Source organism: Thunnus maccoyii, chromosome 21 (genome assembly GCF_910596095.1).
Source record: "Thunnus maccoyii chromosome 21, fThuMac1.1, whole genome shotgun sequence".
NCBI classification, from domain to species: domain Eukaryota; kingdom Metazoa; phylum Chordata; class Actinopteri; order Scombriformes; family Scombridae; genus Thunnus; species Thunnus maccoyii.
Window position 1 is genome coordinate 8,641,677 of NC_056553.1, and position 20,597 is coordinate 8,662,273.

The following is a 20,597-nucleotide window of genomic DNA, read 5'->3' on the forward strand; positions in this document are numbered from 1 at the left end:
TTTGTCAATCAACCTCTAATCTATAAATGTAATCCATTATTTATCATTATTATCATTATTATTAGGAGCTTTAAATCCCCCTTAGCAGCCTGTAGAGGTTACACCCAACATGACTGCAGTGGTTTGAACCAACATTTCCATCACCTTACATTCTCGCTATCTATCTACAAATAACAACAAATAGCTAACTGCAGCCTAAACACAGAGTTTAGCTTATTTGCTTTATAAGCTTTATTGTCTTTAGTTTATGCCACTTGGTGAAAGAACTCAACAAGCTAAAAGACACACAGCATTTCCATATTATCAACTTATAAAGATGTAATGGCTAACATGTTAGCAAACAGCAGACACTGACCAGCATTAGCATTCAGCTGGAGTTGTGTTTTTAGCCACCTAATTAATGAATGAAAGTCCAAAATTCACTTTCCTTTGAACTCTGTTTTGGTCTCTAACATCTGGCTCTGTCGCTGCTAAAGCTTTGAATTTTTCTGTCTGTCTGCTGTTTGGTGCTGAGCAGGTAGCGTACAGTACATTTATCAGTTGCCTGCTGTGGCTAGAAATGAGGTTGATAAGAACAGTGAGACTGAACCAAAACAAGTTACATTTAACCATCTAATTAATGTGTCAGAAAACCAAATAATAAAACTAAGCTAGGTTAAAGAGCTTTACAGAGCTGCAGAGTTGGGTGACAGTTCATCACTGGAAATGACCCCTTTCACATCACACAAAGACATATGAGTCATCGTAATATAAAGTTACAATACTGATTAGTGGAGTTTCAAGAAGATTGAGACTCTGAAGTTATAAGTAAGTGGCAATAATTCATGTCAAATACAGTGAAGCTGGTTGAGCAGAATTTTTTCATCTCAAAACAAACTCAAATTTCTCCAAATTAGTTCAAATTCCAACTGTGTGAATTAAGTTGTGACAAATCCCACGACTGCTGCTTGGTTGTTGTGCGTAATCCTCTGAGTATGTGAAATAGTGACATCTGTATGACCCGTTATCACCGTACTGAAACTCCGCAGCGTCAGGACTCACTTCTGCAACCCAAACTGTAATGAAAGCAACTTTGGCTTATACGGGCCTAGACACAAACTCTGATATAAACCCCTCCGAGCCCCCTGGCTTTGCCCGGCATGCATGACTTCTCATTCACTAATCACAAACACAGAGGACAGTCTGCACGCCAGCCGCAGCCCCCGCCCTCCTTCATCCCACCCCGACTGCTGTAACTTCCGCAAGGGATGAGCTGAGCGGTAGTGTGCTCGACGTGTAGTAAAGCACTGCTGAATGGACCCAGACTGGTTTTAGCGTGTGTGTGTGTGTGTTTGTGTGTGTGTGTCTGTCATAGGCTACTCTCGTGGGCAAATTTCAGACTCAAGACCAGTTAATTGGGGGCAGCTTGTCCAATTGGAGACAAAAGCTGTGTCTCCAATTTGGAAAAAGCTGATTTTTGGGTCAGTGATGAAGGTTAGGGTTAGGGTAAGTCTCCAGGAAATTAATGTAAGTGTATGTTTTGTCCCCAAAAGTGACCTAAGTAAACGTGTAAATGGCTGTAGCTTTTATCCAAAGCGCTTGACAATGTTTCTGCTGCTCATTCACCCCTTCACACACACACACACACACACACACACACACACACACACACACACACACACACACACACACACCAATGGCAGCAAGCTACCATACAGGGTGCTGGTGCGACCATCAGGAGCAATTAGAGGTTCAGTATCTTGCCCAGGGGCACTTCAACATGCAGACAGGAAGAGTCAGGGATCAAACCACCGACCTTCTGATCAGCGGACGACCCGCTCTACCTTCGGAGCCACAGTCGCCCACGCATGCGTGTGTGCGTGTTTGTGTGTGTGAGATATCAAACTTACATCAACCAGCCAGATGTCGTTCACTCTGGTGTCTTTAAATCTGTCAAATAGAAAAAGAATGAATGATAGTTTTGATTTTTTAGCAAACACTTGACTCTGAACTGAGCCTCGATAAGTTTATCATAAACTATACTAAACTATACTGAGCAACGTACATCATGAAAAAGATGCTCGTAACATGTTAATTATTGAAAACAAAAAAAAAACACAGCAGACAGAAGAGTGATTACTGAACCGAATATGAGGATATGAGCAAAAATAAGTTATAATGTGTAAGAAGTTTGGAAAAAAATACAACTACAAAAAGAGACAAATTGAACATACATATACACACACACACACACACACACACACACGAGACAGAGTCTCAATAGACTTCCCACCACAGGCATCCAATTAAAAAACACCTTGCAACCAGAAACCTGAGATGAAATCAAGACTACCTCCATCTTTTTTTTTCTGCTTCTAACAACAGTCTTCTGCTTTGAATTATTGTGTACATGTGATGTTCTCTAATCTCTTATCATTGCATCATATACATGCAAGTGTACACAACTTAGGAAATAGCATTATTACATGTTTTTGCTGCAACAGGAAATACATTGAGATTAACTATGATTTGCGTCGAAAAACCACGATGATGTATACTCAGGAAGTTGCATTACATGATCCATGTTACAATGTGTGGAGCTGAAATACTGTAGCAGAGCATTCAGAAGTGCATCACTTACGTGTCATCTAGATCTTCAACAAATGCAAGCACCGCTGAACTTAGGAAAGCCGCTATAACTGCAAACGATAAAGAGACATGAAATCAGACAAAACAACGAGTTATCTGAATATAAACAAGAGGCTAACAGTCTCTTCAGCCCTGCAGCCTGAGACCTCATGACTGAAGCATCACCAGCTAAGCTGTCGTCCCAGCTCACTGTGCGCCAATTTGCTCCGCAGTTTCAACAACAGCAGCTTTATAGATCACCTAGACGGATGTTGTAGTCGTATGTTTAGTCTAGTGTCGGATAAATATGAAATTAAACGTGAACGTACCTCCACAAATCAGGGAAGCCTTCACTTCTGCCATCGCTTCGAGTGGACACAGCAAGCAGGAAGTACAGCCGCTAAATCGAACCCTTTGCGCATGCGCGGGTTTACGCAGACTCCTTCAGGCACTGACAACAGCATCATGGTTCATGTTTTCAGCTTTTTTTTTTTGTTTGTTTGTTTGTTTTGTTTTTTTCCCCCACAGAAAATCATTCAATACATGAACTCTCTATATGAATTTAAAAATAAATAAAAAAAATAGTAAAAAAAAAAAAAAAAACGCAGGGGGACTCAGAAAACACATAAGAAATAGAAAGAATATTAAAAAGATAATATAAAATAAAAATAATGAATACAAAACAAATGCATAAAATAAATAAAACAACAGATTAGAGTCAAATAAAGACATTAAAAACAAAACACTCATTAACAGTTTTTACAGCCTTCTTATTAGTGTAAGATTTAATGGTCTAAGTACTGCTCACATTCTTTAAGAAAAACTGAGTAGAGAGGTTCTGGTTGGCAATCTTACACTTCAATATGAATGAATATGAAACTTTGCTAAGATAATTATAAGATTGATGATGTAAGCATGTTTGCAATTTCTGTTGTAACTTAAAAAACCCAAACAATACATGTTACATGTGCACAATTAAGCAAAATAAGCTATAAATGTAACATTAATACATTTAGAAACCTCTTCCCAAAGTCTTTTAGTATAATAACAGTGCCAAAATAAATGAGAAACAGTTTCAGGATGTGCAGAGCAAAATGAACACTATGCATCAATATCATTCTTAAATCTTTTAAGAATATGTTTTACAGGACAGAATTTGTGTAAGAGCTCAAAGGACACCTTTGTGTCACCTTTGGTGATGAGATATTTGTGAGGTAACAGCCAAATCATCTGCCATGGAATATTACTGACAAAATATTAATAGACTAGAAATACTCTCTTGCTGAAATAAGGAACGTACAGCCCTTTTGTTATTTTTAGATGGTACAAAACAGATTTTCCCACAAGGAGTGTCAGTACAGTGATGTAATGAGATATCAGTAGGATAACACTTTTGAATGGAGCCACAGAACCATTAGGCACCGCTCTCATTTCAAGGTTATATTCTATGATCGATATTGGAAAATTAAAATGGGAGATAAATTCACTGTAAGTCATGTGATGACCCTGCAGGTTGAGCAGCCACTAAAACAATGTTCCTATCAAACCATTTCTTTAAAATGTCACCCTTAAAATGTCACCATTAAAATGTCACCATTATTCAAAATAATAATGTTACGGGGCAAAATTGGGTTTGTAGATCATTTGCCATGACAACAAATCTTGTTTGTGAAATTCTGATAATATAATATATATATATATATCAGTAAGCAGGGGAGGCCAGCAAGTTGGTCAAAAACAAACATAGAAATGAAGTTCCACACTGATGAATCGTTTCTCAAAGAGTGTTTTATCCAATTAATCTTAAATATTTAATTCAATGTAGAAAATCTAAGAAATCCAAACTTCCATTTTTGCATGAATTGGACACTATGAGGTAAATACCACATTCATTCATGCAAATGGCAAAATCAGAAACCCTCCCTCACTTGGTTTAAGAATTATTTATCTTCTTTACATACACTAGCTGATACAGTATAAAAATATGTCAAGCAATGTCTCAGTTTCTTCAGTATGTTCACCAAAAATTGTTTGTTTATTTTTAACTGGGTCTCAATATGTAAATAATTTATGGTACTTTTAGTATTTATTTAATCTTAAGTGGAAACTCGATATATATATAAAACTCCTGAAATGTAAACTAATTTTAGTATTTTTATTTTACATATTTTGACATCTTAAATTATATGAAGTATGTGTATTTTGTTGGAAATTACTTGTGTGCTCAGTGTACTAGCATATAAAATAATAATGTTAAACAAAGCACTAAGTCTAATTGTGTATTCTATCATTTTTCATCTATTTTATCGTATTTATTTATTAAATATGAGGCTCTATTTAAGTGTATTTAATTAGGATATATTGATACTGATGAATGCTACCAGTTTTCACCACAAGGTGGCCCTATAAGATATCACAATGGGCAACAGCTGCTTTAGTGAAAGAACCAAAACTACAATAAAAAAATCTTTAAAACAACAAAAATTCCTGCTTTCAAAATGTTACTTAAGTAGAAGCACATTAGTACTTATGTAAAAGTACATTATGCTTAATAATAATAATACTAATAATGATGATGATGATCAACTTTATTCATATAGCAGCTTTCAAAACAGAGTTACTAAGTACTTTACAACTAAAACCAAATTAAAACAATTCAGCCCTAATATTAAATAAAATTGAGAAAATAACAGCACAGACAATGAAACAGAAAAACAATATAAAACAATAAAAACAGTCAAATATGCCAATAAAGCAAAAAAAAGTATTAGCTTTAAAAAAATAAAACTTGCAACTAACATCAATCAGAGGCTTTTTTGAGAGACAGAGTTTGAGAAGTGATTTAAAAGACGTTACTCATTCTGCAAGTCAGATCTTCAGGCAGGGAGCTGCAGAGCTGGAGAGCCCTGACTGCAAAAGCCCGGTCACCTTTAGTCTTGAGCCAGAGGGAAGGAGCAGCCAGAGGAGATCTGCCTGAGGATTTGAGGCTGCGTTTTGGCTCGTAGAGGGGAGCAGCATTTCAGCAATATAAAGAGCAGCCAGTTTATGAAATACTTTTAACATAGTCAGCAAAATCTCAGCACTAAAGCAGTGAAAAGAGGCCAGAACAGGGGTTATATGATCCTACCAGCCAATTACAATAATCAAGACTTCCTTGTTAGTGTTATATTATGAAGGCTGGAAAAGCAGGCAACTTCTTCAGACCTCTAAGAGCCCCCAAGACAATTATTTATTTATTGGTTATTTCACTAACATTGTTTGAGAAAATGGGAGTCCTGCCTGATTTTGCAGTCCCATCTTGACTGTCTCAAAATCTATTTAAAGCCCTGACACACCATAGTCTACCCACACAGATGTTTTACCCATGTTGCCTGATTAGACTTCTTCTCAGGACTGTGTAGGCGTTTACGAAATTAGTCTTAATTGGCAGCTCCTCTGCCAGCTTCGTTACACCAGTTAGTGCAGGATGATGCCAGCAGACATTTTAACACACATAGTGCAAAAAGCGCAGGTGTTGCTAATAACATTAATGATGGCTCTGCTCCATTTAAGTGTTGCAGCAAGCCAAGACAGTGTGAGCCAGCATGCACCCTGAAACTGACACAGCTAAATAGAATTCAGCCATTATTCATTTTATTATTCACACATATGTTTTTCCTACTGTGACATGTCAAAAGGTCTATTTACACTAAATCTAATTAGCCATGCAATACTCCATCATAGAAATACTGCACAAAATTCACAGAGGGGGTTAATAGGAGCCCTGTTGCTAATTTTTGCCCCAAGAAGCTTAATCCAGTTATGTATCATATTATATATTTATAGGAATATATTAATAGTAGGTTATTATCGCTAATGCATGAACGTGTAAGTAGCAATTTAATGTTGTAGCTCAAGGTAAAGCAAATCTGAATTATTTAACACACTGTTGACTACTTTGATCTATATCAATGTATCATATTTAATAAGATGATCATATGTTTTGAATGTAAAATATTAATCTGTAAAGTAGCTAGTAGCTACTAGTAGCTAGTAGGTAGTGGACTAAAAAGTACAATAGTTCCCCCCAAATAACAGTCCATCAACAGAAGTCAACAAAGAAAACGTCACATGAGCATTTATTGTATTGAAAACATATTTATTTCTTTGAGAATCTTTGAGGATAATTTGTATCTAATACTGTCAGAATAGCTTTAAAGTTTTCAAACATGTGACCACATAATTAGGATTATCTCCATTCAGTCCTTTGTTTTGACACATTTACACACATCAGACATTAGCACATAAACATTAAATAACAAGGCGTCGAAAGGTTAGCTTCACAGAATGTGGCTGAAGTTTACCAAATAAATAAAAATATTTTGTGTAATATTATTTTATTAATATTTATCACACTGTCCTCCTCTGAATCCTCACACCCTGGCTGGCATGATGGGTGTAGTGATATGTTTAAACATTTTTTTTAACTCATTCCACTCACTGCACAGGATGGGTTGAGTACCATTGGATTGACAACTTGAATATTTATAATGCACTGCCCTATGCTTGCAAAGGGTCTTAATCTTTCATTAAATGTTTGATAAACATCAAGCAGAGAAAATGTGACCTCGGTGTCAAAATTTTAAATCAGAAATTCCAGTTTCTTATCATTGAATGATATTAATCATTGCCGTTATGTGTGCTGTTTTCTGCAAGCGAGATTACTTCAGCATAAGTTTTATGACCATAAAATATCCATGTCAATTCAAGACAAAAACAGAGACAAAAAAAAAAAAAAGAAAAAGTGGAGTTTCTCACCGAGTTTTGCACCCTGAGAAAGAGCTGTACTTTCTCACGGGGTGAAGAGTGATCATGACTGTGTTACTAAATAGACTCATGCGGAGGACCATCCTGTTGAGGTCTCGTGTGCCAAGTTTGTGAGGGTTGAATGCCTTTGTATTTAGAGGGGCAGAAAACTGGACGCAAGCTGTTAGCCCACATTGTAAGGCCACAATGACTTCTGCATTGACTGAACTGTCTAAATAAAACGCTTTTTTGTTTACACTAAGCCCCACACGAATGTACATTTTTGCCTTTCGGTTGCATTAAAAACACATGAAAACAAAGCGAAAGTGCCGTCCTTATGGTTGGAGGAGCCATAAAACATACAAAAGGCATGAATTTAAATCAAGCGTTTGCCTGTTTCACACAACTTCTCCTATAGAAAGTGTTTAGTACAGCAAGGTCATTTGTCTTCTTTAGATAAAGAGAGGATTTGTTCCCCCATCGCGGGCCGAACTGCAGACTCCCACATTCACCAAGACTGTAGTCAGCTGTCAGACTGAACCCACTCACGTCATCTTACAGAAGGGGTCGCATATGACCTCCGTTGACCCATAAAACAAAGCTTTCTTTGCCCTGTTTTATCACTCGTCAGACGGCAACAACAGCAGTGAGATGATTCAGTTATCCACATAATGGCAACACTCATTCTCCTCTCTAATATGTCAAATTATTAAAAACAAAAACATTACAAGCTACATGTCTAACACAATTACATTCTACTTTATTATTCAGACAAAACTTCATTAAAATTCTCACAGATACCCAAAAAAATGCAGCATTATGTTCTCACTTTGGAAAGAGTGTGTTGTAACAAAATGAAATATTAATATTTCTTTTATATTCTTCGATTTGACAGTAGCCCAAGAAACAAGTGAAGCATATATGCATATATCCATGACAAATTAATCCAAGGCTTATGCTAACTGGGAGTCTATTAGCATAAAATAGTCAGAATACTGTTAAATTTTTCTTTATGCTAATTTCACTTGCTTCTTGCAGTACTCTCATGCCAAAGAATCAACTGCACATCACAGCAACAAAACTGAAATCATCCTGTGAGTTTCAAGCTTGTGTTACACTAACAAAAACAAGCTCCTAAACGCTGGTGGAAAAATTGCACCGTAAGCAAAGATGATACACAAAGCTTCATGACAGCTTCCTGTATTCCCACAGGAATAAAGCACCAGAGTGGTAACACTGGATTACACTTGAAGGAGCGGTTTAAAGGAGAAATAGGCAATATCCAGTGCCACTATGCCATCATAGAGGTCCGCTGGAGAATTAGCTGTGCACAGTTAAATGCTGAGGATATAACGACTGAGTGAAAAAGAAAGAAAGCTGGTAAATTCAGCAAAGTTATATGTAACAGTAACCAATAAGGAACATTTGTTACCAAATTTAGGTTGCTGCGTTCTTGTCCCTCTGATTGCAGTCACACTCCAAACCACAGATTCTGATAGATTAGATTTAAGTTTTTTTCAGAGTGGCCCACGCTGCATGCTTCAAAATGGTGCTGAGGACTGAGGGCCGTCAAAATGGCCGCTAGAATTTGTGCTACATCACCTGAAAACCTTCTGCAGTAGGTCTACAGACAAATCCCTCATGTTTTTTTTTTTCTTTCTTGACATACTCAAGTAAGGCTCCGGATGAGGCACACTGGTGACGTCACATAAAGAGGCAAAAGATAAAGTGGTGTGCTGCTGTTGCATTCTTTCAGTATTTTGGTTTGTTCATCTGCCCGACTCCGGCAGCAGCAGATTAAATCGGAGCAGCTATGTGCAGCGTTGCATAGCTAGGTTCCATTTAAGAGTACATATCATCCTCAATGATAGCATCAGATGTCCATCAGCAGGCATCTGTTGTGTAAGTTCCTCATTCCAGGATGTCAGTTTCAAATGGGACCAGATGGTAGTAGGACAGGTTGGTGACATAAGCTTCTGTTTCCTCATCACACAGGTCTGACTCCATTGGCAAAAACTCTGAGCCATCCTCATATCTGGCAGAAGAATGAAAGACATATTACATGCATGGTCAGGGTAGACCTGTGTAGTCTTACCAAGATATTAAAAGTTTGATGCATTTGATTTGAGACCCTTTAATCGTCACTTTCAACCCCATATAGTCTTCATTTACTAACACAAGGTCAGTAGTAGAATGTCAGCCATTTAAGGGTGATGTAAAAAGTCTTGTTTTGTGTGAAGCGCCGAGAGGAATGTGTTCCTCTTTTGCTTCCTTCACACACCCAGGGAAGGAAGAGGTGCATAGACACACTTCCTGTGGTGTATACTGGGGTGGAGGGTCCTGGGGTCGGTTCACATTCAAGGACTTACCAAAGCACTTACTGTACCCTCAATAGCAAACACGGAAATTCTTACATTTTTGGAAAGCAAGGGGGGTAATTTGAGTTATGCTGCAGCCAGCTTGGGGCTAAATTGACTTGGATTATACCCCAGCTTCCTTGGAAGGACAAACTTTTGCTGTACTCAAAGTGATGCAGCAGTAAGTTCCATAACAAATCTAACAGAGTAACTTATGAAAAGACCATTTTTGAGGTCTTAATACTCACGTATGTTCCACAGAGTCAGTGGATGAAGGTCTCTCTTTTTCTTCTGGAAGACTGTGATCAAATACGATGGTTTCTGTATTGGCCAGACAGAATCCATTCGACCGCATGATTTCTGAAAGGTACAGAGTGCATGTTACATCACATGTTAGGTCGTCACAGTTTTAGTAATGTCAACAGTGGATCCATCGTCGTCTTTCACAAGAATACCAGATACTGTACCTGATATCTTGATGGGGCTCTGAAAGCATGGCTGGATTCTGTGGACTTTGTCATTTCTCAGCACCTGGTCCAGCGGCGACCGCTCAAAGAAAGTCAACATGACCTCTGACCTGGAATACTGTGGAGTGAGGATTTGAGTAATTTAGTCGGCATAGCTGCAAGTTTCATCCACTAATTAGTCACAGGCAAGAAATAAAAGTCTCCTAAAGCAGCGCTGAACATTAACATGCTAATAAAGACTTAGATATGGTTTTATATGTTGGAGTGGAGGGACCCACCTTGCATGGCATGTTGATAGCATTCTTCAGTAGTCTTTCCACCTCGTTCAGTTTTTCCTCGATGTCGTTTGCCTCTTTGATTTTTACCAGTCCTGAAACAAATAAATATGAACATCTGAAAACATGATGATGGATTTCAGGTATATTTTTTAAAATACACTAAGTCACCAGTTTATAAGTTACATATACAATCCAAAGCAATTCAATACAACAGCTCAGCAATCAATCTTTATTTTGTGAAGCTCAGGACATTTGGTATTTTTTCTGTCACAGTTAGTGGTGGTGTGTCATACTGAGAGGTGTTTTTTGGGCAACCTCAAAACCTCTCAATACAATATGTAATCCAATGCAACAGCGTCAATAACTACGGTCTAAAATAACCTTGATAAAATGATAATATATCATAGAAATTAAACAATCAGCACTGAACTATAGAGTTTAATGTACAAAGAAAGTTTACCACAATCAAAATGTTGAGCAAAACAATTTTTGTGCCTGAACAATATAAAAGGGCAGCTGCTTTGACCTTTATGCCATCAGAGTGTTATCTACCCATCGGTCAGGAGACAAAAAGCCAGACAAGTCTGAATTTATTCCTAGCCCTTAAAAAGGTTGCCACAAATGCAAGTGAAAAGGTGGTAGCCTGTTTAATGCTGTAACCTTTTTGTTAACAATGTCCACTGATATTTGCCCCAAGCAGGCGGAGAGAGAGAGAAAAAATAGACCACTCGTCACTGTCTTCAGAGCAAGAACACAGTGCATGTATTAGGGCGGCAACTAACGATCATTTTCATTATCAATTAATCTGTCGATCATTTTCTTGATTAATCGATTAGTTGTTTGGTCCATAAAATGGGGAAAAATGTCGATCACTGTTTCCCAAAGCCCAAGGTGACGTCCTCAAATGTCAGTTTTCTGTCATAGAGGAGTAAAGAGACCAGAAAATATTCACATGAAATCAACAATCAATCAACTGTCAAAACTGTTGGCGGTTCATTTAATAGTTGACAACTAATCGATCAATCAACTAATCATTGCAGCTCTACACGGTATAAACTGGTGCAGTAAAACCGCCAGTGTAATTGCAAACATTTTTATGAGAGCAGTAACAACAGAGGAAAGTAATAAAAGTGGTAGAGAAGCTACAGACAACAAAGTCAGTGATAACACATTAATGCCGCGTAAAACTAGGAATGCAATTTTAAGAGTGAGTGGGAGTGTAAAATCAGCACATTTAGCACAAGACTACAAGGCTACCGCCCATGTGACTGAGCAGTCAGCAGTGCATCATTTACTGCCATGCTGACAAAGGGATGTGGTGAGGAGAATAATGATGAAGACTGCAGCCGCACTGATGAGGCTCTGTCTGATTTAAGTGGTACAGAGCAAACATAGTCACACAGCGGTTCCTGTTACATTGAAGCACTGAGTAAGAGAGCCTAAAGCAACACTATGCACAGTCACAGCCTCATCCATTTATAATGGCCCACAGTGATGACATCATACCCAGGGGGATGTGAGGAGTGACTGGGCAGTTAAAGCATTGCTAGGAACCCAGTGAGACTCCCACCCAGTCTGAAGCTGAAACTGCCTCCGGATCAAGTTCTCCTGTTTAACTTGAAAAGTTCCTTTTAGACTACTGACAGTATTCATGAATGTTTTATATGGATATATTATGTTGTTATGTCATAACTGAACAGCTGTTAATCAAGTTTTGTGACAGTTTAAGTGATCTTGAACCAATAATAATGCAGATATTTTTCTATTGATGCTTTTGAGAGTTTAGCACCAATATTCAGTATCTTAAATGGGATTAAACTAGACCTGATAAGCAGTGAATGTGTCTCAGTGTGGTTCACCCCACCTATACAATGGTGAGATAAACAGACTGCAAGTTGCAAGCTGTTCAGACTGTTTTCAGCTCTGTTCAGGAGGAAACACTTCGGATATTTAAAAGTGTGGAAGTGAATACAACACATAATGTATATCGTCACAGTCCATGCTGTTCAATATGGAGATTTGATGCCAAAGATAGAACCTGGATGCTTCATGTCAGTTAACAGAAGTTAACATCTTGAACGTAAACAAAGCCTGGATGATGACCTTGTCCTCAGAGACTTCAGGTCCCACCCAGTCGAGCTATTTGCTACCCTCGTAAACAAGGTAGTAAAGTTTATGTACTCTTCCTGCCATGTAGGACATTAACGTTGTGAATCAAGGCACAGAGCACAAATGCACATTATTTATTGGGTGCACAGGGCACCTAGGGTGCACATGGAAACAGGGTGGGATTAGGAAGAATGTATTATCAGAGGCAGTGTTAGGAGCTAATAACAATCACAGCAAGTCATTTCATCCCTTTTAAAGCAATGCTCTCTCCACCATAACATACTGACAGTTTGGTAATGGAGTGGAAAGTTTCGAGCAGATTTCCCCAAGAGGAAACTCTACTAGGACATGCAGGGTTGCTAGTGCAAATAAATAGAAGAGCAAACATGCTGCCCTGGGCAGGAATTGTCTCTTTGTAATTAACATTTCTGGATAAATATGTTCTTTACCAATTATTTTGCAGGATGAATTTTAGATTTTGCAGTGCATGCATGACAATGTCAGTATTTTCAACTTGCTGATGCAACAACAGTCTGTTTAAATATTCACGTGGTTGCACGTCGCTGTCCCCAACTAGCAGGCTGTGTAAAATATGATGAGATATATGTGCAAAACAGAAGTATGTGTGGTTATTTTGCAACAGCTTGGTGCTGGTTACGCAAGACTTAATTGAGATAACCACAGTGGATCTGATATGTTTAATCGTAGTTTGACGATTCTTTCCTCTTGCAGTAGAGACTGCAGATACAACACGTACCTGCTGCCATCAAATGACTGTAAAGGATGCTTATCGAATGAAATTAAAGGCGCTCAAATAAACGAACTGTTGTGGATGACAGATGCTGGTTTGAATTTGATATTAATATTTACCTCTACTTCTTGGACACCACTTCGATAATCAAAATAAAACCTTTCCTGCACAAGTAGACGTGTCAACTGGTGAAACAATGTATAACAAAAGTGAAACTTGGTTTGGGGGATTTTGTAGAGCTTTACATAAGTTGCTCTCAGTAAGTAGTGTTGGAAATAGCATAAAACACGGATGTACACAGTTGACCTGGTCTGTGAAGGCAGGCGGGACAAAATGCAACCAGTTTGGATTGCCTGGACACCCCTCCCACCGCACCCCTCTGCTCACTAATGTGCATGGCAAATCACCAAATAGACGCAGGCCTCGGGAGAATATCCTAGGTACTGTAAACCACAAGAGCACACAAATGTAAAGCTCATCATGTCAAAGTCATCTCAAAAAATACAAAATATTCATCTGTGTGAATTTCATCTCTGATCTGCTGTGTTATTATTACAGTGTTGCCCTCTGGGAAATGTCTTCAAAGACACTGACACGGAAACCACCTATGTTTCTTCCTACTGGAGTCCACAAAGTGTATTTCTTCCTATATCCGGCATTGACTTCCTGGCCACGGAGGTCCTTCTGTAATAAGTAGTCAACATTTTCTTCTTTCTGAAGATTATTCTCCAACAAAACAATTTTGGGCAGCAAGTGGTTTTGCTTGTTTAAGTGACAGTTCTTATCTACCTGGTGCAACAAGATGCTCAAATGTAGCAATAACAGTAATTACACAGACACCATATGACATTTAGTCATACTGCTGAAGTTACTTATTGTTAGCTCTATGACAGCAGGCCATGTTGACAATCTTTCAGTTGAAATAACACAGTAGAAGTAGCTGTAGAACAGGAACGAGGCTGCGTCTAAGTCATCCTCAAACACATTATCTAAACAGTCATCAGATGTTGTAAGCACCAGCTATTTCACAGCTAACAGTATGGATCTGATAAGCACATGTTAGCGGCCTAACACTTTATCATCTAACCACTGACTCTGCAGTTTCGTCAACATGTTATTTCTGGACGCCTCAGTCAACAAGCAGATGATATGAAAGCAAGCATCCATGGCCGTAAGAAAAATGTAACAGGCACTTCTTGTACCCAGTGTGAGCTAGTATTGTGAATAACTGTATATGAAGTCAATCCCTTCTTGCTACCTGCTGCACTATATTTACTTAGTGACATTTTATTTGAGTTTCCAGATTCTAACTGTCAAATCTTTGTCATTTGCTGTGTGTCATGGTAACTATCTCATAAGTTCCAACACCCCCAGTTCAAATCCGGCCTGTGACATTTGTTGCACCTCTCTCGTTTCCTGTCACCTTATCGTTATGTAGAAAATAAAGTGCCTCTGAAATTTGCAATAGTTATTTTTCTGATTGGTTGCACTTATTAATAAGTCTCACTGTTGTCCTTACCTAGAATTTAAAGCCAGCAGTCAGTTTGCTTAGCTTACCATATAATTTACGGATCCAAGAAAGACATATTTTATATTATTACAACTATGTTTTACAATAATATCATTCATTATCTGTTCATACACCAGCCTCCACTTATGGGTGCCCACAGGAGGAGTTATAGTTGTTGACCAATACATTAATAAACACTTATATTTGCTTATATACTGAGTATTAATGATAAATAGGGGGACTTAAAATAAAGTGTTACCATAAGTGCTATGATAACTGACTGAAATGATGATTCATAAGTGTCCGAGAGTAAACTATTGAGTATTTCCCATGTAGGGAGTAGTGAATGAGTGAACGAGGGAGTGATTTCGGACACAGCGTCTACATTCCTCGGTGGAGTCTGGCTCGCATGGATCACTGTCTGTGTTCTCTCTGGGGTCACATGTAAGGTAAGTGTTATGAAGCCTTCACAGACCACAGGGACTAAATATGGGAAGCCCACTCCTCTCCCAGTCACCCTCTCTCTCTCTCTCTCTCTCTCTCTCTCTCCCATCATGACATCAGTCTGAAGGCTCTGCACGCCTTCCTTGTTGCCTAGGCGCAGCACAGACACAGGAAAACATGAGCGGAGCCAGAAACTGGAGCAAAGTGGACTGAGAAGGGCCGGAGTTATGTTTTTCTCAGGACTTTCAAACTTGAGTGGCAATTTGAAGGAATGAAAATGAAATATTGAACAGAGATAGGAATTAAAGAAAGGCCATTAGGGGAATGTAATTAACCTTGTGGCTTACTATCCATCAATGAAATTGTCAAACCAGCATGAGTCATTACTAATGTCTACTTCTAAGCTCATATCACAGCTCCGTTTATTTTTTTTTTCGCCGTGATCAGGAAACTGTGACAAACATTAAAAAAGAAGTGCAGTCATGAGATCTGAAATGTCTCTTCCCAAAATGCTCTGTACGCCGCTCTGGCAGCGGCAAAGCAGCAAGCTGTCAACAACTCTGTCAGCTATTTCAGTGCATGGGCAGGAAGCAAAGCTTTCCAGTCGCCACTAAAGGGATGTTTCCAAAGCATTCGTATAGGCTCAGTGGGTAGAGACAAAAGGGAAGTGCCAAGGAGACTGTGTGGGGTGATCATACACACAGAACAAGCTGGGAGTTCTGCCAAACCTATTGGCAATGTCAGGGCACCACAGTGTCAGGGATCCAAACCCTGGGGGCCATAGGTTCACCCTACACATAGCAAAACACTGCCCTCCGTAAAGCACTGCCTAAAACTTTTCTGTAGTCTGTTCTTTACCAGATTACACCAGTATCTTTCCACAAATTAAAAAAGTGCAGCAACAGCATTAAAAGTTGTCAAGTTATGTTTCTTTGAGGATTTATGGTAATTCATCTGTCATTTGCTCATAAATCTTTGAGAAAAACAATAGACCAAATGTTAAATGTAATATGGCTTGAAGTGTTTTGCCACACACAGGGTGCATCTATTGTGGTTATGTAGTATATGGTCTGAGTAAATCATATCACACAATGATATGTGACTGATGACTGCAGTGCAGACTTAAATGTCTACTTTTAGTCTGATGGGAGGACAGCAGCGAGCTCTGGTCTCCTCTGCGTAGTTTGTATGTTGTCCCTGTGCTTTTCCTTTCCTTCCACCAAATACCTGCATACAGAATACTCCTGCCCGTTGCATTTCATCAAAGTATTTGCAGAGTTACAATGGATCAGATGCACAGAGCAAATTTCCACATGTAGGTCAATGTTTTTTTTTTGGTAGGTTTTCATTAATCCAAATTTTAAGCAACACAGATGTAGAGCAGACCTCACAGACCATACGGCCTTTTAGGTCCTAAATATTGACAGGGATCTGAAACATGCTGTCAGCATGTTGGTCTCGTCGTGGTCTACAGGCTATGTGATAGGTCTGCTAATGTGACATCCTAAAGTGGACTTTGTTAATTATCAACCTGTCCAAACAAACACATGTCAATCTGGTCTATGAAGTAGTTTAGTTCAGATTAGCCCTGAATCCTGATTGATGTTTTCCTTCTTTGCTTCCTTGATCATCATATGTTACATATTGCCATTAGGTCCGATTATGGTGCGATGCCCAATGTAACCCAAAGCTGAAATATCAGGAAAACTTGCCCTTTTAGTTCAAAATTGTATATTTTAAAAAGCAAGAACTGTTGTGCGATCTGAGGCGAACTGTAAACAGGAATACACTGGACTTTTTGTTTTGTTTTTCTGTTTTCTGACAAATACATTATTGTCCTCCCCTGGAAACATTTGTTTGCTCTGGTAGAGTGAAATATGCTGAACTTAAACTTTCCAACAAGTGAAATAACTGAGAGAGATGTCAGAGATAGATGAAATATAGTTGACCCCAGTAATTCTATGATATTTTAAACCAGTGGTTCTCAAACTTTTTCACATCAAGGACCCCTAAACTGACACAAATTAGACCACAGACCCCCATTTGATAAGATTTTGTCCCAGGTTCTCCCATCTGATAACACTTTTGCTTTTAGATGTTTTATTATAGAAAGTGTATGAATCCCATGACCAAAATAGTCATACACTCTGTCACTGTGTTACTTATGAATGAAATTATACACTCACCACACTTAGTTAAGTACACCTGTGCAATCTAATGCAATCCAATACAACAGCTCTGCCATAAAGTCTACATTTACGAAGTTTATACATTTTCAGTTTTTGTTGACATTGTCATAAAGGTGATAATTCTACTTTATGTTTATTATTGAGGTCGTAGTGGGTGGTGGTGTACTGGAGTGCATTATATTGAATGGTGTTCCTAATATTTTGTCTACTCCATTGACATACATGAGGGAGGTATAGTGAAAATAAATTATTCTCCTTTTGGCTGTGGACCCCCTGGAACCCACCTCAAAGATCCCTGGGGGTACCCGGACCCCACTTTGAGAACCCCGATTTTAAACGCTCTATCATCACTTCCTGTAATAAAAAAAATGTCATTTAGCTACAGTCATTTCCTTTCAGACCAACCTTCTATCAGCGGAGACTTGGAGAGGTCTCTTCTGTCCTCAGGGAAAGACTCAACGAGTCTTTTAAACAGCCGCCCCAGATCGGAGTAACTCCGATGCAAGTATAAAATGTTCCTATCAGACCACTCAGTCCTGATCTCGAAAAACTCCTCTTCCTCTCCCCGCTGGCTGATGATGAGTCTCCGGATCCCGTTAACCCAGCAGTCCCGGACAAACATGTTGACCAGCGACGTCCCTTCAAAAACAGCCGATGCCATTCCTCAGACGTCAGGCCAGCATGCTGGGGCGGGCCGGCGGACAGCAGGCTGTCTGAAGGCTGAGGAAGTCAAGTCAAGGCCACAGAAGATTTGAAAATAAAAAAATATATGGCAAACAACAGGAGACAACTTCGCTAACTTTTTTTTTTTTTTTTTTGGGTCAGCCCTCTCTTGGAGGTCTAGCAGCAGCTGTAAGCAGGAGGAGGATGATCATTTGCGTTTGCTCAGCCCATCACAGGCGTAATCTCAAACGTGGCATGATTTGAGAGAGAAAAAAAAAATAGACAGACTATATCATCAAAGTAACGCCCCCCGTCCCCGAAAAAAAAATAATGTTTTCAATATCGGACAGAATTGTTTCCTTAGAGCTCATTTTTCTCGACAAGACGTCCAAACTATTTAAGCCACATCTCTCAAATTAAAGTCGCGCTCCCGCCGCCTTCTCTGTCTGCGGACAGTTTCCTAAATCCACAGCATTTCACTTCACACTGTCTGGACAAGCAGTTGCTTTTCTTTCAAGCACAGTTTCCTCCCCTCCTTCCTTCCTCCCTCCTTCCTTCCTTCCTTGACAACAACAGGGTATTATTATGCAAGGAATGCAAAGAGCTGCAAAGACAAAACTGCCTCCTTATTTATAATCAGGAGAAATATGTTTGTTTTTTTCATTCTCTTTCATTTTATTTATTTAAATAGCTGCCTGGATTTTTTTTTTCTTTGTCATTGCTACATTTTTCTTCAAATCAGTACACATAATCTTGAAATGAGATGTTTGGAAATAACCACGGGGGAAAAAATCTGCTGAAATACAGTCTCACAAAGTCCAACTCATATCTTTTGCCAGCAAAGGAGCATTAATATTTCCTTTTGCAGGATTCTTAGTTTCTGCCCTCACATAACTCTTGTCTTCACAAAAAAAAAACCACCAGTATTTTAGCCAACGTTTAGCCACAGCAAAAAGATGTCCTGACAGAGTGACCAAAAAAGGAGCAGATTTTCTCTACATTGCTCCTTTGAGCAGCAGCAGTACACTCATGTTTCAGTGGAGGGGCAAGAGCCCAGTAAAAGAGCTTTACAGGAAGCCATGGCCAAGTCGAGTAATGACAATTCAGCTGTAATTAACTTCTATACTGTGGGAAGAGGATTCTCTGCAAACAGTACTGGTAAAAGCAATTCATAACTACACAGCACAGGAAATAGCATGTTAATTGCGAATAAAAGCACTTTGTATGGGCACACGAATGCACGTGCACACATAACAGTGGTGACAGTGAAATCTGTCCAGAAAAACAAAGACTGAAGAAGGGGAATCCTGCTTTAATGTGCTCATTGTATTATGATTTTACACATTCATGTCCCCGTCGAGCTTGTAATTGCCTCTTTGTGAGTGTTTCAGTCTCTTATCTGCTCAGAAAAAGGAAATGCAGCCAATCAGGAAAATATAATGTTTCTATTTGACATAATAAAACAGTCCAAAGAGGTCCCCTTAACGTATGACAGTTTTAGTTTAATTTATGATTATGTCATGTTATTTCACTCTAATGTTCTGTGTTATTGGTTCGCTGTAAGTGGAACTGAATCTTGGGTGTGAACAGCGTGCTTGATTGCTCATTTTCTATTCTTAAAAGTGGTGACTGGTGTTTAAACTGGAAGTGAGATACAGTAAATGGAGTACTGAAAGAACTATAAATGTGCTTTATGAGGATAATTTCTGTAGTGACATGGCTAAAAGAGAATTTCAAACAGGCTTTCAGTGTCATTTTGTTGAAGCAAAATAAAAAAAAACATACTGTATATTTCAACATGTATTTTTCTAATATCCCACTGTAATTCATGAGCAGTCAAGTCATGAAACATGAACATGAAAAGGGAACTGATACAAAGGCTATGAACCACTGTATGAATCCAAAATTATATGATCAGTCGTCCCAGATGTTGTTTACAGCAAGAACTGGATCATATTACAAAGAGCTCCTTCAGTATTGCTGTCCACATGGTGCCAAACATTAACCTGTATCATTATAATAGCAGAAATGATACAGTAGGGAGAAAATTACTGTGATGCACTGTAATAATGAAGTAGCTCTCCAGCATTGAATGTTGATTTGTCGTGTTGTGATTGAGGTGTGAGAAGCAGTTTGTCCATCTGATTTTGGCTAGTCTTTACTGGCACAAAAGCCCAGCCATTAAGAGATATATAGTGGTTGTTTAATGACTGAGTTGGATCTCATTGGGCAGCGACAAAGAATCAGACTGAAATCCAGTGAGAGATATCTGAGAGAAACAAGAGTGGCATGCAGTACAGCCACACTAGCAGCTCTATGAGGCTGCACTGAGCTAAATGCTAACATCACAATGACAATGCAAACAGGCTGATGTTTAGCAGTTACAGTTGCACCATGTTCACCAATACAAATGATACAATCCCCGTCCATCCAGACG

At 38.8% G+C, this 20,597-nt stretch overlaps 2 protein-coding genes across 2 annotated transcripts in view; both read right to left on the reverse strand.

Annotated features, from left to right (window-relative positions):
* Positions 1-7,946, reverse strand: part of tmx3b (thioredoxin related transmembrane protein 3b) — a 40,361-nt gene extending 32,415 nt beyond the window's left edge. The window contains exons 1-4 of the mRNA XM_042400153.1: positions 7,942-7,946; positions 2,937-3,049; positions 2,621-2,678; positions 1,890-1,929 (exon numbers count right to left, since the gene is read on the reverse strand). Of these exons, the coding sequence (XP_042256087.1) occupies positions 1,890-1,929; positions 2,621-2,678; positions 2,937-3,049; positions 7,942-7,946 (216 nt within the window). The remainder of the gene's footprint in view (positions 1-1,889; positions 1,930-2,620; positions 2,679-2,936; positions 3,050-7,941) is intronic.
* Positions 6,731-19,853, reverse strand: pxdc1b (PX domain containing 1b). Its single transcript, XM_042400254.1, has 5 exons — positions 17,903-19,853; positions 10,495-10,586; positions 10,217-10,334; positions 9,998-10,109; positions 6,731-9,427 (listed from the first exon to the last, which is right to left on the reverse strand). Exons 1-5 carry the CDS (start codon positions 18,156-18,158, stop codon positions 9,304-9,306), a joined length of 702 nt encoding a protein of 233 aa, XP_042256188.1. The 5' UTR covers positions 18,159-19,853; the 3' UTR covers positions 6,731-9,303.
* Between the last annotated feature and the right edge of the window lie 744 nt (positions 19,854-20,597).

Excerpts from the sequence above, each read along its gene's own strand:
- pxdc1b (XM_042400254.1), bottom strand. The coding sequence starts at position 18,158 with ATGGCATCGGCTGTTTTTGAAGGGACGTCGCTGGTCAACATGTTTGTC. Across the intron at positions 10,587-17,902 it reads CAAGTCTCCGCTGATAGAAG|GACTGGTAAAAATCAAAGAG; the intron begins GTTGGTCTGAAA and ends TATTTGTTTCAG. Across the intron at positions 10,335-10,494 it reads CTATCAACATGCCATGCAAG|TATTCCAGGTCAGAGGTCAT; the intron begins GTGGGTCCCTCC and ends CTCACTCCACAG.